General features: G+C 37.0%; 1 protein-coding gene across 5 annotated transcripts in view; it reads right to left on the bottom strand.

The window, feature by feature from the left end:
• Positions 1-2,259: 2,259 nt before the first annotated feature.
• Positions 2,260-19,334, bottom strand: part of PRKDC (protein kinase, DNA-activated, catalytic subunit) — a 322,104-nt gene continuing 305,029 nt past the window's right edge. Inside the window, exons 73-77 of one of the 5 annotated variants that reach the window (XM_064267700.1) lie at positions 13,370-13,441; positions 13,091-13,292; positions 12,291-12,479; positions 11,347-11,486; positions 2,260-3,945 (exon numbers count right to left, since the gene is read on the bottom strand). In XM_064267700.1, the coding sequence (XP_064123770.1) occupies positions 3,741-3,945; positions 11,347-11,486; positions 12,291-12,479; positions 13,091-13,292; positions 13,370-13,441 (808 nt within the window). In that variant the 3' untranslated portion in view covers positions 2,260-3,740. The remainder of the gene's footprint in view (positions 3,946-11,346; positions 11,487-12,290; positions 12,480-13,090; positions 13,293-13,369; positions 13,442-19,334) is intronic. The other 4 variants (XM_064267701.1, XM_064267698.1, XM_064267697.1 and 1 more) reach the window with 4 other exon arrangements.

Raw genomic sequence — 19,334 nt, 5'->3', positions numbered from 1 at the left:
TTAAATACGCCATCCAACTCTCTTCTGGCCTCCATAGTTTCTGATGAGACACTGGCTGTTAATCTTAAAGAGGGTTATTAGCAACAAGTCGCGTTTCTCTTGCTGCTTACAAGAGTCTTTGTTTTGACTTTCAAGTTTTTTTTTTTTTTTTAAATGTGTCTCTGAGTTTATCACATGAAATCATTGAGTTTCTTGAATGTTTTTCTTCAAATTTAGTAAGTTTATGGCCACTGTTCATCAACTATTATTTATGCCCCTTTCTCTTTCTCTCCCTCTGGATTCCCATAACATGTATGTTAGTACTCTTGATGGTGTCCCATAGGTTTCTTAGGCTCTGTTCATTTTTCTTCATTACAGGAAATGGAGAAGTAGTGTGCTCAAAAAATCAGTCCCTCTGCTGAAACAACCATATGCTAGCAGAGACAGACAGAATCAACATATCCAGAACTCTGAAATCTAATCCCAAACTTATAGCAACCAAGGTACTCCTTAATGAAGAAAAAGGCAGGGGAATATCAGAAAGAGAGCACTGTGGCATTTTCACCAACAAGCATACCATTTCTCACTCCCTAGCACAGCAGCAGCAGTCCCTGTTCCTGGTGCAACTTTCTGAAGCCAGGGTGCTAACACAGATCTTGTTCTTAAAATACTGTGGTCATGAGTTTTGATCCGCCTGGTGGCTCTGTGAGGACTGGCACAGCGACTAACCTTTATTCCCCCACCCCTTGGGCTGGAACAACTTTACAGGTGGTGATGGTGTCTGTTGAGAGATTTAAAGACACACTGTGCCCTTCTAGGGCAAGGCATGGCAGATGGGGCAAGCAGTAAAAAAAAAGACAGATCAAAAAACCCAATAAGGCTGAGAAATTTTTTGAAGGAATAATGACTTGGAAAGTCCACTGCATATACTGGGGAAAACTGAGTGGAACACACATGCTCACGACCAGAAGCATGCTCAGAAAAGATCTGAGAAGATTCTAGGCTTGCACTCTAGTTAATCTGTGGGCTCCACAAAAGCAGGTAGTATTGGCTAAGGCAGAGTTACAGGTGGTCTGGCTTAGCAGGGAAAGAGAGACCCAGCTCACAGCCAAGCTGCAAAGACTGAAAATAATAGCTTAATTCCTTCTTTTTTTGGCTACAGGCATTTAAGGAAATCTGTCAGATCACACAGACTTCAGTGACCACTTAAAACAAGGAATACAGTCTTTGTAAAAATAGTCTGAAAAGTCACCGAATGTCTGCATCCCTCATAAATCTGCACCAGTAAATCTTGTGTAAGGGGTAGAATCAGATGTTCAGAGTTACAACATTCAACATGTCCAGTTTTCAATCATAAAGTATACAAAAACAAAATACAACAGGAAACTATGGCCATTTATTGGAAAAAAAATTGATAGAAACCACTCCTGATAAGTCCAGACGTTGGACTTACTAGGCAAAGACTTTAAATAAAGTGCCTTACAAATGCTCAAAGAGCTTCAAGAAGCCATGGACGAAGAACTAAAGGAAACCAGGAAAATGACCTACGAAGAAAATAAGAATATCAGTAAAGAGACAGAAATTATAATAAGAAACCAAATAGAAATTCTGGAACTGAAAAGTACAAAACTGAAACAAAAAATTCACTAGAGGGGTTCAACAGCAGATTTGAGATACCAGAAGAAAGAATCAGTGAAATTTAAGACAAACAATTGAAATCATCCAGTCTGAGCAGCAGAAAGAATGAAGAATGTGCTTTCATTTTAATATAAAGCCAATACTCCAAAGTTTTAAAAAATATATTAAAAAAAATACATAAATATACATATTGGCAGAAGTTACTAGTCATTAGCCAATGAATTCTTGTTGCTCTTGAGTGGATTTTGACTCTAAAAATTCTCTAAAAAAATTCTCTTAGGTCACTAAACAATAATTTATTTTAGGAATAGTTAAAAAATTTAAGTCTACTATTTTTCCTTTTATTTTATAATGCTGATTGTCTGCTGTGTGCCAGGCACTGTGGTAGGTGCTAAGACAGTGATTAGTGACATAATTCTTCTCCTAAAGGAGTTTATATTATACTTATTTTTAGTTGAATAAAATACCCAAATTAATATTCATAAGCATGGATTTATAATAGAGTTTAAATCTGGGCATTTTGGAGTTCAAAATGTTTGTTTTATATGCAACCTGAGTGTAATGTCAAAATCAGTTTATAATGTAAATATTATTATTCATATTCTATTTGTAAAACTTAAAAAAAAAACTGCACTGAACAATCATAAATATATCCAACAGTACATGTTGCATATAAAATGTATGTTTTCCTAAAGCTTCACCCATCTCTTTCAGGCCTGTCTCACCTTCCTTAGTGGATAGGGTTAATAATAGTGTACTCTAGATACACTGTTATATTTCCCTAGGGTGTATAGTTTCACATGTCTTTGAATGGTTCTATGTGTCCTACTTCTGGGAAAAAAATCCCTGTTTGTCTTGTACCATTCCATTTCTGAAAATGTATCTGACTTCTACTTAAAGAAATGTATTAAAATCTTAATAATTTAATAAAATGATTAAGAAAAATATTCTTAATATTCTTCATATTTCCTCACATTTAAAATCAATAAGGTTATCTTGTTTTAATTCCAAGTTTCCAAACCAAAAGTCCTTACTCGGCAAAATCATAGGATTGAAGTCTGGGCCCCAGTCAGACATGCAGTTAAGTGTGTAGTGAGGACAATTTACCATCTAAGAGTAACCGTACAAATGTCTTCTCAATGCTGTATACAATAGTAGTTTTTTTATTGCTTTTTCATAAGCTATGATGGAATTTTCAAGCACACAACTTTGATACTGGACTCATATACACAATTTATAACAAAAAACTTATTTATATGAAAAAACCAAACCAAACTAAACCCGTTGCTATCAAGTCGATTCCAACTCATAGTGACCCTATACGACAGAGCAGAAATGCCCCATAGGGTTTCCAAGAAGTGGCCGGTGGATTTGAACTACCGACCTTCTGCTTAGCAGTCAAGTTCTTTAACCACAGCACCACCAGGGCTTCATTTATATGAAAAGTAGTCATTAAAGAACAAAAAGTAGTCATTAAAGAATGAAGTTTCCCATAATGGGGGAAATCAAGTTGATGAATACAGCCTGCATTGTCAGAACTCAAGTGGAAAATTATGGTTAATTAGTAGCTAGAGAAAATATAATCAACTCAACTGCAAAGTAGGCTTGCTTTGGTTGTTTTTATGCTATAGAAAAAATATTTTAGGATATGTATACTGGGTGTTCACATAAAAGATCACTTATTTTTCTTTAAGGATGAAATTTCCTTGGTTGAATAGATGCCACTTGTTGAAAAAAACAAATGTTTCCTTTTAATGTCATAATGCATTCAACTTGTATTTATCAGAATAAATTTGGCAAGAAATATAACAAATTATCTTGTAAAATGAACACTCTGCCCTTGAAACTGCATAAAAATAGTATACACTGATTTTTAACTTTAATGTTGACCTTTAAGAAACAAAACTTTAGTGCTCCATATTCTTATGATCATTTATTGCCCCAAATCACACACAAGTTTCCAAATATAAATGTTAGAAGAAAAGAAAAACAACACAAAGCTAAAATCAAACCTGAAAACACTTATCTTTAGTGCTTCAGGAAAACCAACTCATTGATTGGTGTACATGAAGGTTTGGGAGATTCTTTAAACAATAGCTTCTATCTGTGGACTCTCACAGACCTCACATCCAAGGCTCCCATCCTCCCCAAGTTCTGCCAAGGATATTGGGGTCTGTTGCCTGGTCAATTAAGCACTTTACTTGAATTTCTTCTGAAAGTCCACTCTCTGTCTCTTGAGCACGAATGTTGTGATCTTTGCTTCCTCGTGCCACAGCCATATAATCCCCAAAGACAGGTTCCTTCTCATGGCCCAGACGTAATTCATCACTGGAAAAAAAGATTGAAGAAATATTCAAATCCAGACCATGCATTCCTAGCTGCACTATCCAAACATTCTCTTATCAGTTACAGGATATTTTCTGTTGCTCATAACCTTGAAGTGAAGATACTGAATTTGTAGGAAAAAAGAACATGAATAATGATGAATAATGGATATTAGAACATGAACATTCGTGTATAAGTTTTTGTGTGGACATATGTTTTCATTTCTCTTCATTTCAATTCTCCTAGGAGTGGAATTAGAGGGTCAAATGGGAACTTCCTGAGGAACTGTCAGACTATTTTCCACAGTGGCTGCATCAGTTTAAACGCCCACAAATTAACACGAGGGGGCCAATTTCTCCACATCCGCATTAACACTAGTTATTGTCCATCTTTCTGATTACAGTCATCATAAAACCAGGTGTAAAATGGTATCTCCCTGTGGCTTTGATTTGCATTTCCATGATGACTAATGATGGCAGGCATCTTTACAAGTGCGTATTGGTCACTTATATATTTTCTTTGGAAAAATATCTACTGAAATATTTTGGCCATTTTTTAATTGGGTTGTCTTTTAATTCCTCTTAAAAAACACAAGTCCTTATCAGATGTATGATTTGCAAATATTTCCTCCCATTCTGTAGGTTGTTTTGAACTTCCTTGTTAGCATCATTAAAAGCACATATATTTTTAATTAAAAAAAAAATTACATTTCAGGTTTAAGGAATTCCTATGAGCAATTTTCCCATACCAAGATCTGGAAATTCTTTATCTTGATTCTCAAACTCTCAACAGGGTTGTTAATTCAGAACATACTAGAATAAGGTGCCTTATGTTGTAACTCATGGCTTGGAAAAAGTCCCTAGGATAACTTCAATTCTCAAAACAGTGAAATATTTATCAAGTTCATTCCTTGCCTATAAGATTTCGACAAATAGAAATCAGTCATTTTGGTTTGTATTCAAGGGCCTCCACAGTGATGTATGAACCAACTTTCCTAGTCTTATTTCCCAATTAGAATCCTTTTTGCTTTTAATAATTTATTTTATTATTATTGTTGTTGAGAATATACATAGCAGAATGTACACAAATTCATTAATTTTTACATGCACAATTCAGTGACATTGATTACTTTCTTCAAGTTGTGCAAACATTTTCACACTCCTTTTCCAAGTTGTTGCTCCCCCATTAGCATAAACTCACTGCTCCCTAAGTTTCTTATCTAAACTTCCAAACTGCCATTCTCTAAAGACTTCAGGGGATATTTTTGTTTTAAGGTTTAAAGATTCTCCCGGGGCAATAGTTTCAGGGGTCTACTCAGCCACCATGGCTCCAGAAAGTCTGCCTTCCATGACAATTTGAAATTCTGTTCTGCATCTTCCCCCTTTTGATCAGGATTCTACTACAGAGTCTTTGATCAAAATATTCAGCAATGGTAGTCGGATACCATCCAGTTCTACCGGTCTCACGGCAAAGTAGGCAGTTGTTTGCGGAAGCATTTAGTCACACATTCCATTTCCTCCTCCTACTGTGCTTCCAGGAAGATTACAGCCTTGAAAACCCTATGGGGCAGTGCTACTCTGTCCTATATGGTTGCTATGAGTCAGAATTAACTCGACAGCAATGCACTTTTTGTTTTGTTTATTTTATTCCTGACTCTCTTTCTTCCTCTGTTGGTCCAGGTGAATAGAGACCAATTGTATCTTGGAGGTCCACTCTCAAGCTTTTAAGACCCCAGGCACTACATACCAAAACAGCAGGCACAACAGAAGAACAAGTTGTTCCTGTGTTTTCTTCTAAGAATTTTATGGTTTTAGTTTTCACATTTAGGACTTTGATCCATTTTTGTGTATGGTGTGAGGCATGGATCCTATTTCATTTCTCGGAAACCCAATTTTCCCAACACAATTTATTGAAGAGACTCTTCTTTTCCTATTGAATGAACTTAGGACCCTTGTGAAAAATCAGTTGACCACAGATGCGTGAGTTTATTTCTGGACTCTCAATTCTATGCCATTAGTCTATTTGTCTTTTGTTCTACCAGTACCAGGCTGTTTTGGCTACTATAGTTGTATAATATGTTTTAAAATCAGAAAGTGTGAGTCCACCTATTTTGTTCTTCTCTTTCAAAATTGCTTTATCTATTTGGGGCCTCTTGCCATTCGATATAAAATTGAGGATTGTTTTTATCATTTCTGTAGAGAAGGCTGTTGGAATTTTGATCAAGATTGTGTTGAATCTATAGATTGCTTTGGGTAGTATGATATCTTAATAATATTAAGTCTCCCAATCCATGAGCACAGAACATCTTTTCATTTATTTAAGTCTTAATCTCTTTCAGCAATATTTTCTAATTTTCATTGTATAAGGCTTTTACATTCTGAGCAAAATTTATTCCTAGGTATTTTATTCAGGGTGCCAGCTCCAGGGGAAGGCTTTCTCTTTCCGTTGGCTGTGGGGGAAGGTCCTTGTCTTCAGTCCCCCCGTGGTCTAGGAGCTCATGAGAAAATAAATTCCTCTTTGTTAAAGCTATCCACTTGTGGTATTTCTGTTATAGCAGAAGATTAAGACACTTTTTAATTAATTTTTCTTGTCTTAATACTCTGGCTAGGACTTCTAATACAATATGGAATAGAACTGGTAGAGTAGGCACACTTGTCTTGTTCCCGATCTCAAGGGGAAAGTTCTTAATATTTCTCCATGATGTATAATGTTCACTCTTGGCTTTTCATATATGCCCTGAATCATATTGACGAACTTCCTTTCTATTGCAATTTTCTTGAGGGTTTTCATCAATAAAGGGTGCTGAATTTTATCAACTGTTTTTTCTGCATCCATAGAGATGATCATGTGGTTTTTTTCCTTTATTACATTGATTGATTTTCTAATGTTGAACCACCCTTATACTCCTGGAATAAATTCCACTTGGTTATGGCGGTATGCCTCTTTTAATACGCTGTTGGATTCTGTTTGCTAGTATTTTCTTTAGGATTTTTTGCATCTATATTCTAAGAGATATTGGCGTATAGTTTTCTTGTGTTGTCTTTGTCTGCTCTTGGTATCAGGGTTGTTTCCTTCTCAGAATGATTTAGGGAGTATTTCTTCCTTCTCTATCTTTTCGAAGACTTTGAATAGGATTGGTGTAATGTTTGCTAAACTATCCCAGTGAAGCTGTCTGCTCCAGGACTTTTTCTTGGTTGGGAGGTTTTTGATCAGTGACTCAATTTCTTGTTTTGGGTCTGTTGAGACTTTCTATTTCTTCTTGAGTCAGTGTGGATAGGTCGTATGTTTATAGGAATTTGCCCATTTCACCTAGGTTAACCAGTTTGTTGGCATACAGTTGTTCATAGTACACTGCCATAACTGTGTATTTGTATCAGGTCAGTTGTAATGTTTATTTCATTTTTTATTTTGGTTATTTGCATCTTTTTTTTCTTTGTCAGTTTAGCTGAAGTTTTGTCAGCTTTACTGACCCTTTCAAAGAATCAACTTCTGGTTTTGGTGATTCTATTGTTTATTTCATTTATTTCTTCTCTGATCTTTGTTATTTCTTCTGGTAGGTTTAGCCTTAGTTTGCGCTTCTCTTTCTAGTTCTAGATCTAGACAGGCTGTCGATTTGAGATCTATCTTCTTTTGTCCATATAGGCTTTTACTGCTATAAGTTTCCCTATGATTACTGCCTTTGATGCAGCCAGTAAGTTTGCTATGTTGTGTTTTCATTTTCATTTGACTCTAAGTAATAGGTGATTTCTCTTCTGATTTCTTCCTTGATCCATTGGTAGTTCAATATTATGTTCTTTATTTTCCATGTGTGTGTGTTTTTTTTTTTTTATTGTTATTCATTTCTAGCTTCATTCTGCTGTGGTCAGAGAAAATACCTTGTAAGCTTTCAATCTTCTTAAATTTACTGAGACTTTTGTTTTGACCTATCATGTTGTCTATCCATGTGCACTAGAGTAGAAGGTATATTGTGTTGTTGGGTGGCCTATATATGTCTGTTAAGTCTAGCTGGTTATAGTATCAGTCAGGCCCTCTGTTTCTTTGTTAATCTTTTTTCTAGATGCTTTGTTCAATATTGAAAGTGGTATAATTAAGTCTCCAACTATTATTGTAGTGCTATCTATTTCTCCCCTCAATTTTATCAGTGTTCGTTTTATATATATAGGTGCTCCAATGTTGGGTGCATATATATTTGATTGTTGAATCTTTTGGATGAATTGGCCCTTTTATCACTATATAATCTTTATCTCTTCTAATAGATTTTGTCTTAAAGTCTACTCTGTTTGATATGAAGACTGTCACCCCAGATCTCTTTCGGTTATTATTTGCATGGAATATTTTTTCCCCACCCTTTCACTTTCAACCTATTTGTGTCCTTGGGTCTAAGGTATATCTCTTGTCAACAGCATACAGTTGGATCATGTTTTTTAAAATCTATTCTGCCACTCTTTGCCTTTTGATTGGAGCATTTAGTCTAATTACATTCACTGTAATTACCGATCAGAAAGGACTTCTGCCATTTTGTGATCTGGTTTTGTGTGTCTTAAGACTTCTGTTTTTTTTCCTTTACTACCGCTTGCTTTTGTGTTTTGTTGGTTTACTGTGGTGAGCCATTTTGGTACCCTTCTCATTTCCTTTTGTGTATGTTTTTTAGATATTTTGTTAGTGGCTATCATGTATATTACATTTAACAGCTTGTACTTATAATAACCTAGGGTAAGTTGATACCAACTTTAGTAACATATACAAGAAATCCTATACCATTCCTCCCCTCCCCCACACTTTGTTGTTGTTATCATTAATTACATCTTTATATTTCATGTGCCCTGTCACATAATTTTATCCATGCTTTTTATATATTTGTCATTAAAAAGCATGAAGGACAAAAAAATTAGAATTATGAAGCATGAATACCTTATCACTAGCTCTTATACTTGTCCACGCTTTTACATTTATTAGGCATCTTTCTTTTTATGTATGGCTTTGAATTACTTTCTAGGTGTCTTTTCCCTTCCATCTGCAGAACTCCTATTAGTATTTTTTGAACGGCTGGTCTAGTCGATATGAACCCTCTCGGTTTCTATTTGTCTGGGCATGTTTTAATTTCACCCTCGTTCTGGAAGGACAGTTTCACTGGGCATAGTATTCTTCGTTGACTTTTTTTTCCCTTCCAGCACATTAAATATATCATTTCATTGCCTTCTGGCCTTGTTCTGGCTGGGTTCTCTAGAGGCACAAAACCAGTGATGCATATAAATAAATAAATAAAGAGAACTTACTTCAAAGGAACGGCACGTGTAATTGAGAAGGTTGCAAAGTCCCAAATCCATGGGTCAAGTGGAAGTCTGGAGGCTTCTCCTGATTAATGTGGTTGCAGGGGCTAATGAACCCAAAATCTGCAGGTAAGGCGGCAGGCTGCTGGCTCATGGGCAGGTGGAGCTGGCTAGTTCAAAATCTGCAGATCAAGCAGCAGGCTTCTCACACCCCAAGAACCAGAGGTCAGAGGATGACAAGATGAATGCAGGACCAAGAGTAAGCGAGCTTTGCCAGAACATTTGTTTATATCATGAATGCAGGCCACACTCCCAAAGAAACTCCCCTTCCATTTGATTGGCTGCTCTCATCAGATCACAAAATGGGAGGTGATATATACTGTCTGCCAAACCACTGAGAATTACAGCCTAGCCAAGTTGACCCATAACATTAGCCATCACAGGCCTCAAATGTTTGTGAGGAGATATCGGTATCCAGTCTTACTGAGAATCCTTTATATGTGACTGCTTCTCTCTCACTGCTTTCAAGATACTTTCCTTATCTTTTTGAGACCCTGATTATGATGTGTCTTGGTGTAGATTTCTTCAGTTTACCCTGCTTGGGGTTCTTTGTGCTTCTTGGATTTGTAGATGAATGTCCTTCATCAGATGAGGGAAATTTTGTCATTATTTTTTCAAATATTTTTTGTCTCAATTCTCTCTCATTTCTTTCTGCAATTCCCCTGATGCATATATTAGGTCTATTCATGAAGTCCCATAATTTTACTAAACTGTGCTCAGCCTTCTTGAGGCTCCATTCTTGTTGCCCATCAGCCTCTGTAACTTTGCCCACTGTATCCTCTAATTCACTGATTCTTCTGCCTGTTAAATCCTTCCATTATGGTTCTTCTTTCAGTTATTGTCCCTTTCTCTTGCAATATTTTTGTTTTATTTCTCTTTATATCTTCTTTTAGATCCTTATTTTGTATTTGGATTGTTTTCCTTATTTCTTTTAGCTCTGTGTCTGTTTTTCATTAGCTCTTTAATTATGTTTAATGTTGTTGTATTATATTCTTCCATTGTTTTGTTATTCAGTTTTCCACAGATGCGATTTCACTCCCTTTGTCAAATGCTCATATGAATTGGCCATCACTTCTCTTTTCTTTATGTGTCTTGTCATTTTTTTTGTTGGGGTATTAGAATTCTCAAGTGTGTTAAATTTCTAAGTTGTCCCCAGTATTTGGTGTTTGTGCTTGAACTACCGTATTTTAACGCAAATAATACATGCCTTCTACGTTTGTTTGCCAACTGTGCCCTCTCTCCGTGAGGTCATTTTGTAATTGCATTATGCTAATTTTTTACAGCAACATGTAAAAATGAGTTGGCATAGTGACGCTTATGAAACTACTTCATGGGGGAAGGATGTGGTTGGCAAACAAACGTAGAAGGCACGGGTTTGTGTAAAAATATGGTACTTGCTGCAAAAAACTCTTAAGCAGGCAGAGTCTTAGGCTTTTGCTTGATCCTTTTCCATCTTTGTGGTAGCTCCTTCTCCCACCCTGTGCCACCAGACTACTTAAGATTGCCACTTACTTAATTCTAAAGTTCAACTTTTTCTCATTCCTATGAATCATCTCTATATATTTCTATTTGCTTTCAACTGGAACAAGAAATATTTTAAAAGTTAACCAAAAAGCCAATGCAATTTGGATTTATACCTAACAGGTCCATACTATATTCTCTACACCTAGGTTTCATGCCCACCAAGATTCCCTTAAAAGGACAAAAGCAAATTTAAAACCTAAATTTCCTGAGGTGTATAAAGTAAAATAATTCTTGAAATAGTCTAAGAATGTTCATTTCCCTCTCAGGCTACCCTACAGCACGTGCTATTCCACTTACTAACCTGAAGTCTGAAGACTCCAGTGAGTGTGTAGGTTACATATACAGGTCTGTTACTAGGCTTCCTTTGAAGGCCTCATCCCTAGCCTTGCAGAAGTAAATCTCTTGAAACTATGACTTTCTACAATGAGGATAATACTAACATCATCGGATAAATGAAAGTACTTAGCACTTTATATGGCATATAGTAATTCTTCAATAAATGGTAGCATATTGGTATTTTGTTTGTTTTTTCCAGAAATAACAATCTTACCAAGTAATAACTGCTGGATTGGCACCTGCTAACTTTCTCTTAGCATAATTTATTTTCTGCCGGGGATACCAATTTTTTTCAGTTACGTTTACTTCTTGAATCCATGATCCTCCTTTCTTCAGCATTTTTTGTTCAAAGTTCTAAAGGAAAAGAACATGATTTTCTCGACTCACTATAAAATTATGTATGATCACATTCAAGCAGATTAAATCCTCAAATGATCTTAAAATAAACAAATATCAACAACTGGGAACAGCTCTATAGCTCTTTACACAAATTCTAATGATATAATGAGAATATATATAAAAGAATGACAAAAAGCTGGAGTAACTGTAGTTAGGCTTAAATTAACATAGGGAGCTATGAAGGATGAGCATCACGAGGCTTAATTATTTTGGCGCTGGTTATTATGAAGAACTTTTGAAATTTAAGCAAACAATTTCTCTCTTTATGATCAAGGAAAACCTCTTGTGGAACTGTACCTAAATTAAAAGTTGTCTCAGAAAAATCAGACCCATCCTCACCTCACCTCTCCCAGTTACTTGCTGTTGTTGTATGCTGCAAGTGGATTCCACCCCACAGGGTTTCCAGGGCTATAATGTTAATGGGAGCAGACTGCCAGGTCTTTCCTTTCGTGGAGCAGCTGGTGGGCTTGAACTGCCGACCTTTTAATTAGCAGCCAAGTACTTAACTACTGGGCCATGACTGCTCCCTCCCTTAGTTAAAAATAAACTCAAATGAAACAACAGTTTTCGCCAAATAAAGACTTTGTTTCTTATCTGGTTTTCAGGCCAATTGACCCCAAATGTTAATTTTGAGAAATGCTGTACAAAATAATGTAAGTATTTTAATAGACATGACTTGGTGCATTTCCAAATCTCATAAGAGAAGAAAATTCTCTGAAACATTATAATAAAATGAAAAATGTATAAAACAAAGCATACTTTCCAGTCAAAGGAAGGGTCCTTTACAAAGACATCCATGGTGTTAGTGAGTAGGTCTGGGTGTGAGCGAAAGGCTCTCAGTGCGTGCACCATTACATTGTACATCAGACCTGTTTCTTTCATGGGTAACATCAGATTGGTAAATTGGCGAGTTAGACGAAAAGGCATCAACTCAGGGACTGGCAGGAACTAAACAAGAACAAAAAATACAATCAAGAAGTAGAATGTGTGAACTAGAAATTATAAAGTAGCAGGCACAAATGAAACATTTTATCATAGTTATTATTCACATTTAGAGGACACGAACTCCACTTTTCTTGAAATCAGCTATACAGATGTGAATTTACCATGTCAAAGAGTAATCAACACAGCTAACAAGATTCCTTCAGTGCAATAACCTATGTGCATAGCACCATATTGCCCTCACAGATTTTTAAAGTATAACCTAAAGTGTTCAGAGTTTAATGTCAGAGAAAAGATTCGGATCACATTTTGTGAGAGACATTTGGATCATGGGACTTCACAAAATCTCTGTATAGTAATAAAGCTTTTGACATAGGCATACATTTTATTTTAGGCTCTGGTAACCTAAGTTACCATTACAACTTTCATAATCTGTCTGAACAAGGCCAAAACGAAAATGAGATTATCCACTTCTGCAAGAATGTTAGGTTTAATGCCCATGACAAAACTGACCTAAGTAATGTATCATTTCTTCTTTAAAAATTATTCTTTTCATGAGGGTATTATAAAGTCATATGACAGATCTAAACTAGACAATGTGAGTGAAATAAGCATACCTGAGTAGCTGATCCAAATGCATGCCCAAAGTCAATTCCAACCACGCCACCAGTTTCCATATTCACCATGAAATTGTTCAGATGTCTGTCTCCAATCCCAAGAATCCAGTGGCTGATGCACAACAGAGCGTGAGAGCTAGCAAAGTGGGAGCGAAGTGCCAGGAAGGCCTCTGGGCCTGTGCTCATCTTCACAAAAGCACGCCTGAAAGGGCAGAGACATAACTGTGGTCTTTGCTACTACACACACCTGCTTGTCAGGAAAGTCAGACGTCTACTTACTTTAGGAGATCGCCTGGCACTCTACTTTCTCTTTTTCTGAAAGACGTGATGGTTTCAGTACGACTAGCTCCCCTATGATGTAATAACAGGAAACATTTTATTACAACAAACTTCTCATGAGACTTCAAACTTAAATTTTAAAATACTTTGCTTATATTGAAATATCAACTGGATTAAACACTTTTTCTTATTGCGGCAAAATATATATATAACAAAATATTTTCTGTTTTAAGAATTGATGAGGCAGGGCCAAGATGGCAGAGTAGTCAGATGCTTCCCGTGATTGCTCTTACAACAAAGATCTGAAAAAACAAGAGAAACGATTATATTTATGACAAGATAGAAGCCCTAAACTTCAAAGGCAAAGTTAGAAAACGGACTGAGTGGAAGGCAGAGGGAGAGACGGTTCAGAAGCAGAGAGGAGTTGCCAGACCTGAATTGCCGGGAACCCTCAGGCACCATTCCCTGGAGCAACCGAGGCAGGGCTGGTGGTAACGTTCCAGATGCAGTTTCCTCAGGGAGAGACAGCAAGCCGCACAACCTACTCACACCTCCGGAACCAGAGAGGAATGACGCTCTCAGCAAAAGCTAAGTACTTGCATTTTTATTTTAACGTGGCCCCAGCCTCCAAACCAGCCTCAGTAGCTTTCAATTTCCCTGGGACCGAGACAGCCCTGCAGAGTGTCTTGAGCCATTCTCCTGGCCTTGGAGGAATAGATTTACAATCGAGAAAAAAGATAATCTGCTAGCTCCGCTAAGCTGGGGAGCTCAGGACAGAAGTGGCTTCTGTCCAGGCACAAACGGTCTGTGGACTTTGAATACCTTTCACCCCTGCATGGACCCATGTGGGCCCATTTCAGGGGAATAGGCCCTTGTTGGCAGACTGCAACTGTTTCAGCTGTGTGGCGGAGAGGTGGGTGTTTGATATTTGACACTGCTTTGCCTATTAAACAGGGTCCTCACCTACCCACATCAGGGGCATAAGGACTGATGGCTCCACCCACGTCACCTAGCAACCCATGACAGAGGGCCAAGGATAAGGGGTACGTTCCAGTCCTTACAACAAAAAGCATTGGGTGCACATGGTCCAGATGCAGAAGCCACTCACCTATTCTAGGGAACATGGATGCGCTTTCCCCACAGACATTTTGGGGGCAGTTGTCAGCCCCCTACCTGGTTCAGAGCGTGAACCACTGCTGCAATCAGATACCTGTACCTACACCAACCACCCCTGCCCCTCTAAGACTGTATGACAGAGGCTGTACCACACACTTGATGATCAACTACCTGGACACCTGAGCTGAATCCATACAAAAGAAGTGAATGGACTTATAAGCTCATATACCTGATAACAGCTCTAACCATCTGGTGACAAGAAATTAGAGCTTCAAAAGCAATAATAATCAAACTAGCTCACTCAAGCAGCCTATTTGGGCATATCAAGACAAAACAAAGCAAGAAGCTAGGATACAGTAAGCAAACATAAAATAAACTAATACAATAAGTTACAGATGGCTTGAAGACAACAGTCAATATCAAATCACATAAAGAAGCAGACCATGATCTCTTCAGTAAGCTCTCAAAACAAGGAATCAAGGAATCTTCCAGATGAAGGTGTATTCCTGGAATTACCAGATGCAGAATACAAAAGCTTAATATTCAGAACTCTTAAGACATCAGGAACAAGGTCAGGAAGGAGATCAGGCAAAATGCAGGACAAGCCAAGGAACACACCAATCAAGGAACTCAAGAAATTAAAAAGGTTATTCAAGAACATAGTGAAAATTTAAGAGGCTGCAAGAATCCATAGAGAGACAGCAATCAGAAATGCATAAGATTAACAATAAAATTACACAATTAGACAACTCAAAAGAAAGTCAAAAACCAAAGCCAAACCCAGTCCCGTTGAGTCGATTCTGACTCATAGCAACCCTATAGGAAAGAGTAGAACTGCCCCATAGAGTTTCAAGGAGTGCCTGGCGGATTCGAACTGCCGACCCTTTGGTTAGCAGCTAATTGAGGAAGTGGAAGGCAGAATTAGTGAGACTGAAGATAAAACAGTTGGCACCAATATATTCAAAGAAAAAACAGATAAAAGAATTAAAAAAAAAAAAATGAAGAAATCCTAAGAATCATGTGGAACTCTATCAAGGGAAATACCATCAAGTGATTGAAGTACCAGAACAGGGAGGGATAACATAAAATACAGAGAGAATTGTTGAAGATTTGTTGGCAGAAAACTTCCCTGATATCATGGAAGATGAGAAAATATCTATCCAAGATGCTCATCAAACTCCACGTAAGGTAGATCTTAAAAGAAAGTAATCAAGACATATAATCAAACTTGCTAAAACCAAAGACAATGGGAGAATTTTAAGAGCAAAAAGTCACCTACAAAGGAGAGACAATAAGAATAAGCTCGAACTACTTGGCAGAAACCATGCAAGCAAGAAGGCAATGGGATGACTTACATAAAGCACTGATAGAAAAAAATTGCCAGCCAAGAATCATATATCCAACAAAACTATCTCTCCAAAATGATGGTGACATTAGGACATTTCCAGATAAACAGAATTTTAGGATATTTGTAAAAACGAAACCAAATCTAAAACGAATATTCTCTGGTTAGAAAATCATTAATATCAGATATTAACCCAAGACTAGAACACAGGACAGAGCAACCAGATGTCAACCCAGATAGGGAAATCACAAACATAAATCAAGACAAAAAAAAAAGCTCAAAACAGCGATGTCATTATCATTATGTAAAAGAAGACAACATTAAAACAATAAAGAGGGACTAAGACATGTAGTCATAGATCTTTCTTATGGAGAGGAAGGCAAGGTGATATAAAGAAATAAAAGTTACATTTAAACTTAGGAAAATAGGGGTAAATATTAAGGTAGCCACAAAGGAGACTAACAATCCTACACATCAAAATAAAATACAAGAAAAAAATACTCAGCAAAAACAAAATCGACAGCAATGATTAACAGCAAAAGGCAATATATAAACTACTCAGCACCAAAGTTTAATTGGGAGAAAGAAACGGTCAACAACACACAAAAAGAGACATCAAAATGACAGCACTCAACTCATACCTATCCATAATTATGCTGGATGTAAATGGACTAAATGCACCAATAAAGAGACAGAGAGTGGCAGAATGGATTAAAAAACATGATCTGTCTATATGCTGCCTACAAGAGACACACCTTAGACTTAGAGACACAAACAAATTAAAACTCAAAGGATGGAAAAAATATATCAAGCAAACAACAATCAAAAAACAGCAGGAGTGGCAATATTAATTTCTGACAAAATAGACTTTAAAGTTCAATCCATCACAAAGGATAAGGAAGAACACTTTCTAATGATTAAAGGTACAATATACCAGGAGGATATTACCATATTAAATATTTATGCACTCAATGACAGGGCTTCAAGATATATAAAACAAACTCTAACAGCATTGAAGAGTGAGACAGACAGCACCACAGTAATAGTAGGAGATGTCAACACACCACTTTCAGTGAAGGACAGAACATCCAGAAAGAAGCTCAGTAAAGACAAAGACCAGTACACATTCATGATAAAAACTCTCAGCAAAATAGGAACAGGAGGAAAATTCCTCAGCATAATAAAGGGCATTTATTTTTTTTATACAAAGCCAACAGCCAACATCATCCCAAATGGAGAGAGTCTGAAAGCATTCCCCTTGAGATCGGGAACCAGGCAAGAGTGCCCTTTATCACGACTCTTATTCACCATTGTGCTGGACATCCTAGCCAGAGCAATTAGGCTAGATAAAAAAAATAAAGGGCATCCAGATTGATAAGGAAGAAGTACCTCTATGTGCAGATGACATGATCTTATACACAGAAAACCTTAAAGAACCCTCAGAAAACTACTGAAACTAGTAAGAGTTCAGCAGAGTATCAGGATACAACATAAACGTACAAAAATCAGTTGGATTCCTCTACACCAACAAAAAGAACATCAAAGAGGAAATCATCAAATCAATGCCATTTACAGCAGTCCCCAAGAAGATAAATACTTAGGGATGAATCTTACCAGAGACGTAAAAGACCTATACAAAGAAAACTACAAGACACTACTGCAAGAAACCAAAAGAGACCTACGTAAGTGGAAAAACATACCTTGCTCATGGATAGGAAGACTTAACATTGTAAAACTGTCTATTCTATCAAAAGCTATCTATAGAGACAAGGCAATTGTGATCCAAATTCCTAAGACATTTTTTAATGAGATGGAGAAACAAATCATCAAATTCATATGGAAGGGAAAGAGGCCCTGGATAAGTAAAGCATTATTGAAAAAGAACAAAGTGGAAGACCTCACAATACCTGATTTTAGAACCTATTATACCACCAAAGTAGTCAAAACAGCCTGGTACTGGTAAAACAGACACATAGACTGATGCAACAGAATTGAGAATCAAGACATAAATCCATCCACATATGAGCAGCTGATATTTGACAAAGGCCCAAAGTCAGTTAAATGGGGAAAAGACAATTTCCTTAACAAGACCTATACCTCACACCATGCACAAAAACTAACTCAAAATGGATCAAAAACTTAAATATAAAATCTAAAATGATAAAGATCATGGAAGAAAAAACAGGGACAATGCTAGGAGCCCTAATACATGGCATCAACAGTATATAAAACATAACTAACAATGCACAAACACCAGAAGAGAAACTAGATAACGGGGGGCTCCTAAAAATCAAACACCTATGCTCATCCAAAGACTTTACCAAAAGAGTAAAATGATTACCTACAGACTGGGGAAAAGTTTTTAGCTATGATATTTCTGATCAGCGTCTGATCTCTAAAATCTACATGATACTGCAAAAGCTCAATTACAAAAAGACAAAAAACCCAATTTAAAAATGGGCAAAGGATATGAACAGGCACTTCACTAAAGAAGACATTCAGGTAGCTACCAGATACATGAGATGCTCACTATCACTAGCCATCAGAGAAATGCAAACCAAAACTACAACGAGAGATTCCATCTCACTCCAACAAGGTCGGCATTAATACAAAAAACACAAAATACTTAATGTTGGAGAGGCTGTGGAGAGACTGGAACACTTATACACTGCTGGTGGGAATGTAAAATAGTACAACCTCTTTGGAAATTCATTTGACGCTTCCTTAAAAAGCTAGAAATAGAACTACCATACAATCCAGCAATCTCACTCCTTGGAATATATCCTAGAGAAGTAAGAGCCGTCACACAAACGGATATATGCACACCCATGTTCACTGCAGCACTGTTTACAATAGCAAAAAGATGGAAGCAACCAAGATGCCCATCAATGGATGAATGGATAAATTATGATATATTCACACAATGGAATACTACGTATTGATAAAGAACAATGATGACTCCGTGAAACATTTCATTACATGGAGGAATCTGGAAGGCATTATGCTGAGTGAAATTAGTTGCAAAAAGACAAATATTGTATAAGACCACTATTACAAGAACTCAAAAAATAGATTAAACAGAGAAGAAAATATCCTTTAATGGTTATGAGAGTTGGGAGGGAGGGAAGAAAAGGGGCATTCACTAATTAGATAGCAGACAGGACTATTTTAGGTGAGGGGAAAGACAACACACAAAATAGGAGAGGTCAGCAGAATTGGACTAAATCAAAAGCAAAGAAGTTTCCTGAATGAACCGAATGCTTCCAAGGCCAGAGTAGCAGGGGCAGGAGTTTGGGGACCACGGTTTCAGGGGATTTCTAAGTCAACTGGCAGAATAAAATCTATTAATAAAACATTTGCCTCCTACTTTGGAGAGTGGCGTCTGGCATCTTAAATGTTAGCAAGCGGCCATCTAAGACATTACCAATTGGTCTCAACCCACATGGAGCAAAGGAGAATGAAGAACACCAAATACACAAGGTAATTACGAACCCAAGAGACTGA

The sequence above is a fragment of the Loxodonta africana genome, chromosome 14 (genome assembly GCF_030014295.1).
Source record: "Loxodonta africana isolate mLoxAfr1 chromosome 14, mLoxAfr1.hap2, whole genome shotgun sequence".
In the NCBI taxonomy this organism is placed as follows: Eukaryota; Metazoa; Chordata; class Mammalia; order Proboscidea; family Elephantidae; genus Loxodonta; species Loxodonta africana.
Note: the sequence above shows the minus strand (reverse complement) of the source record. Positions and strands in the feature narration are given on the sequence as shown.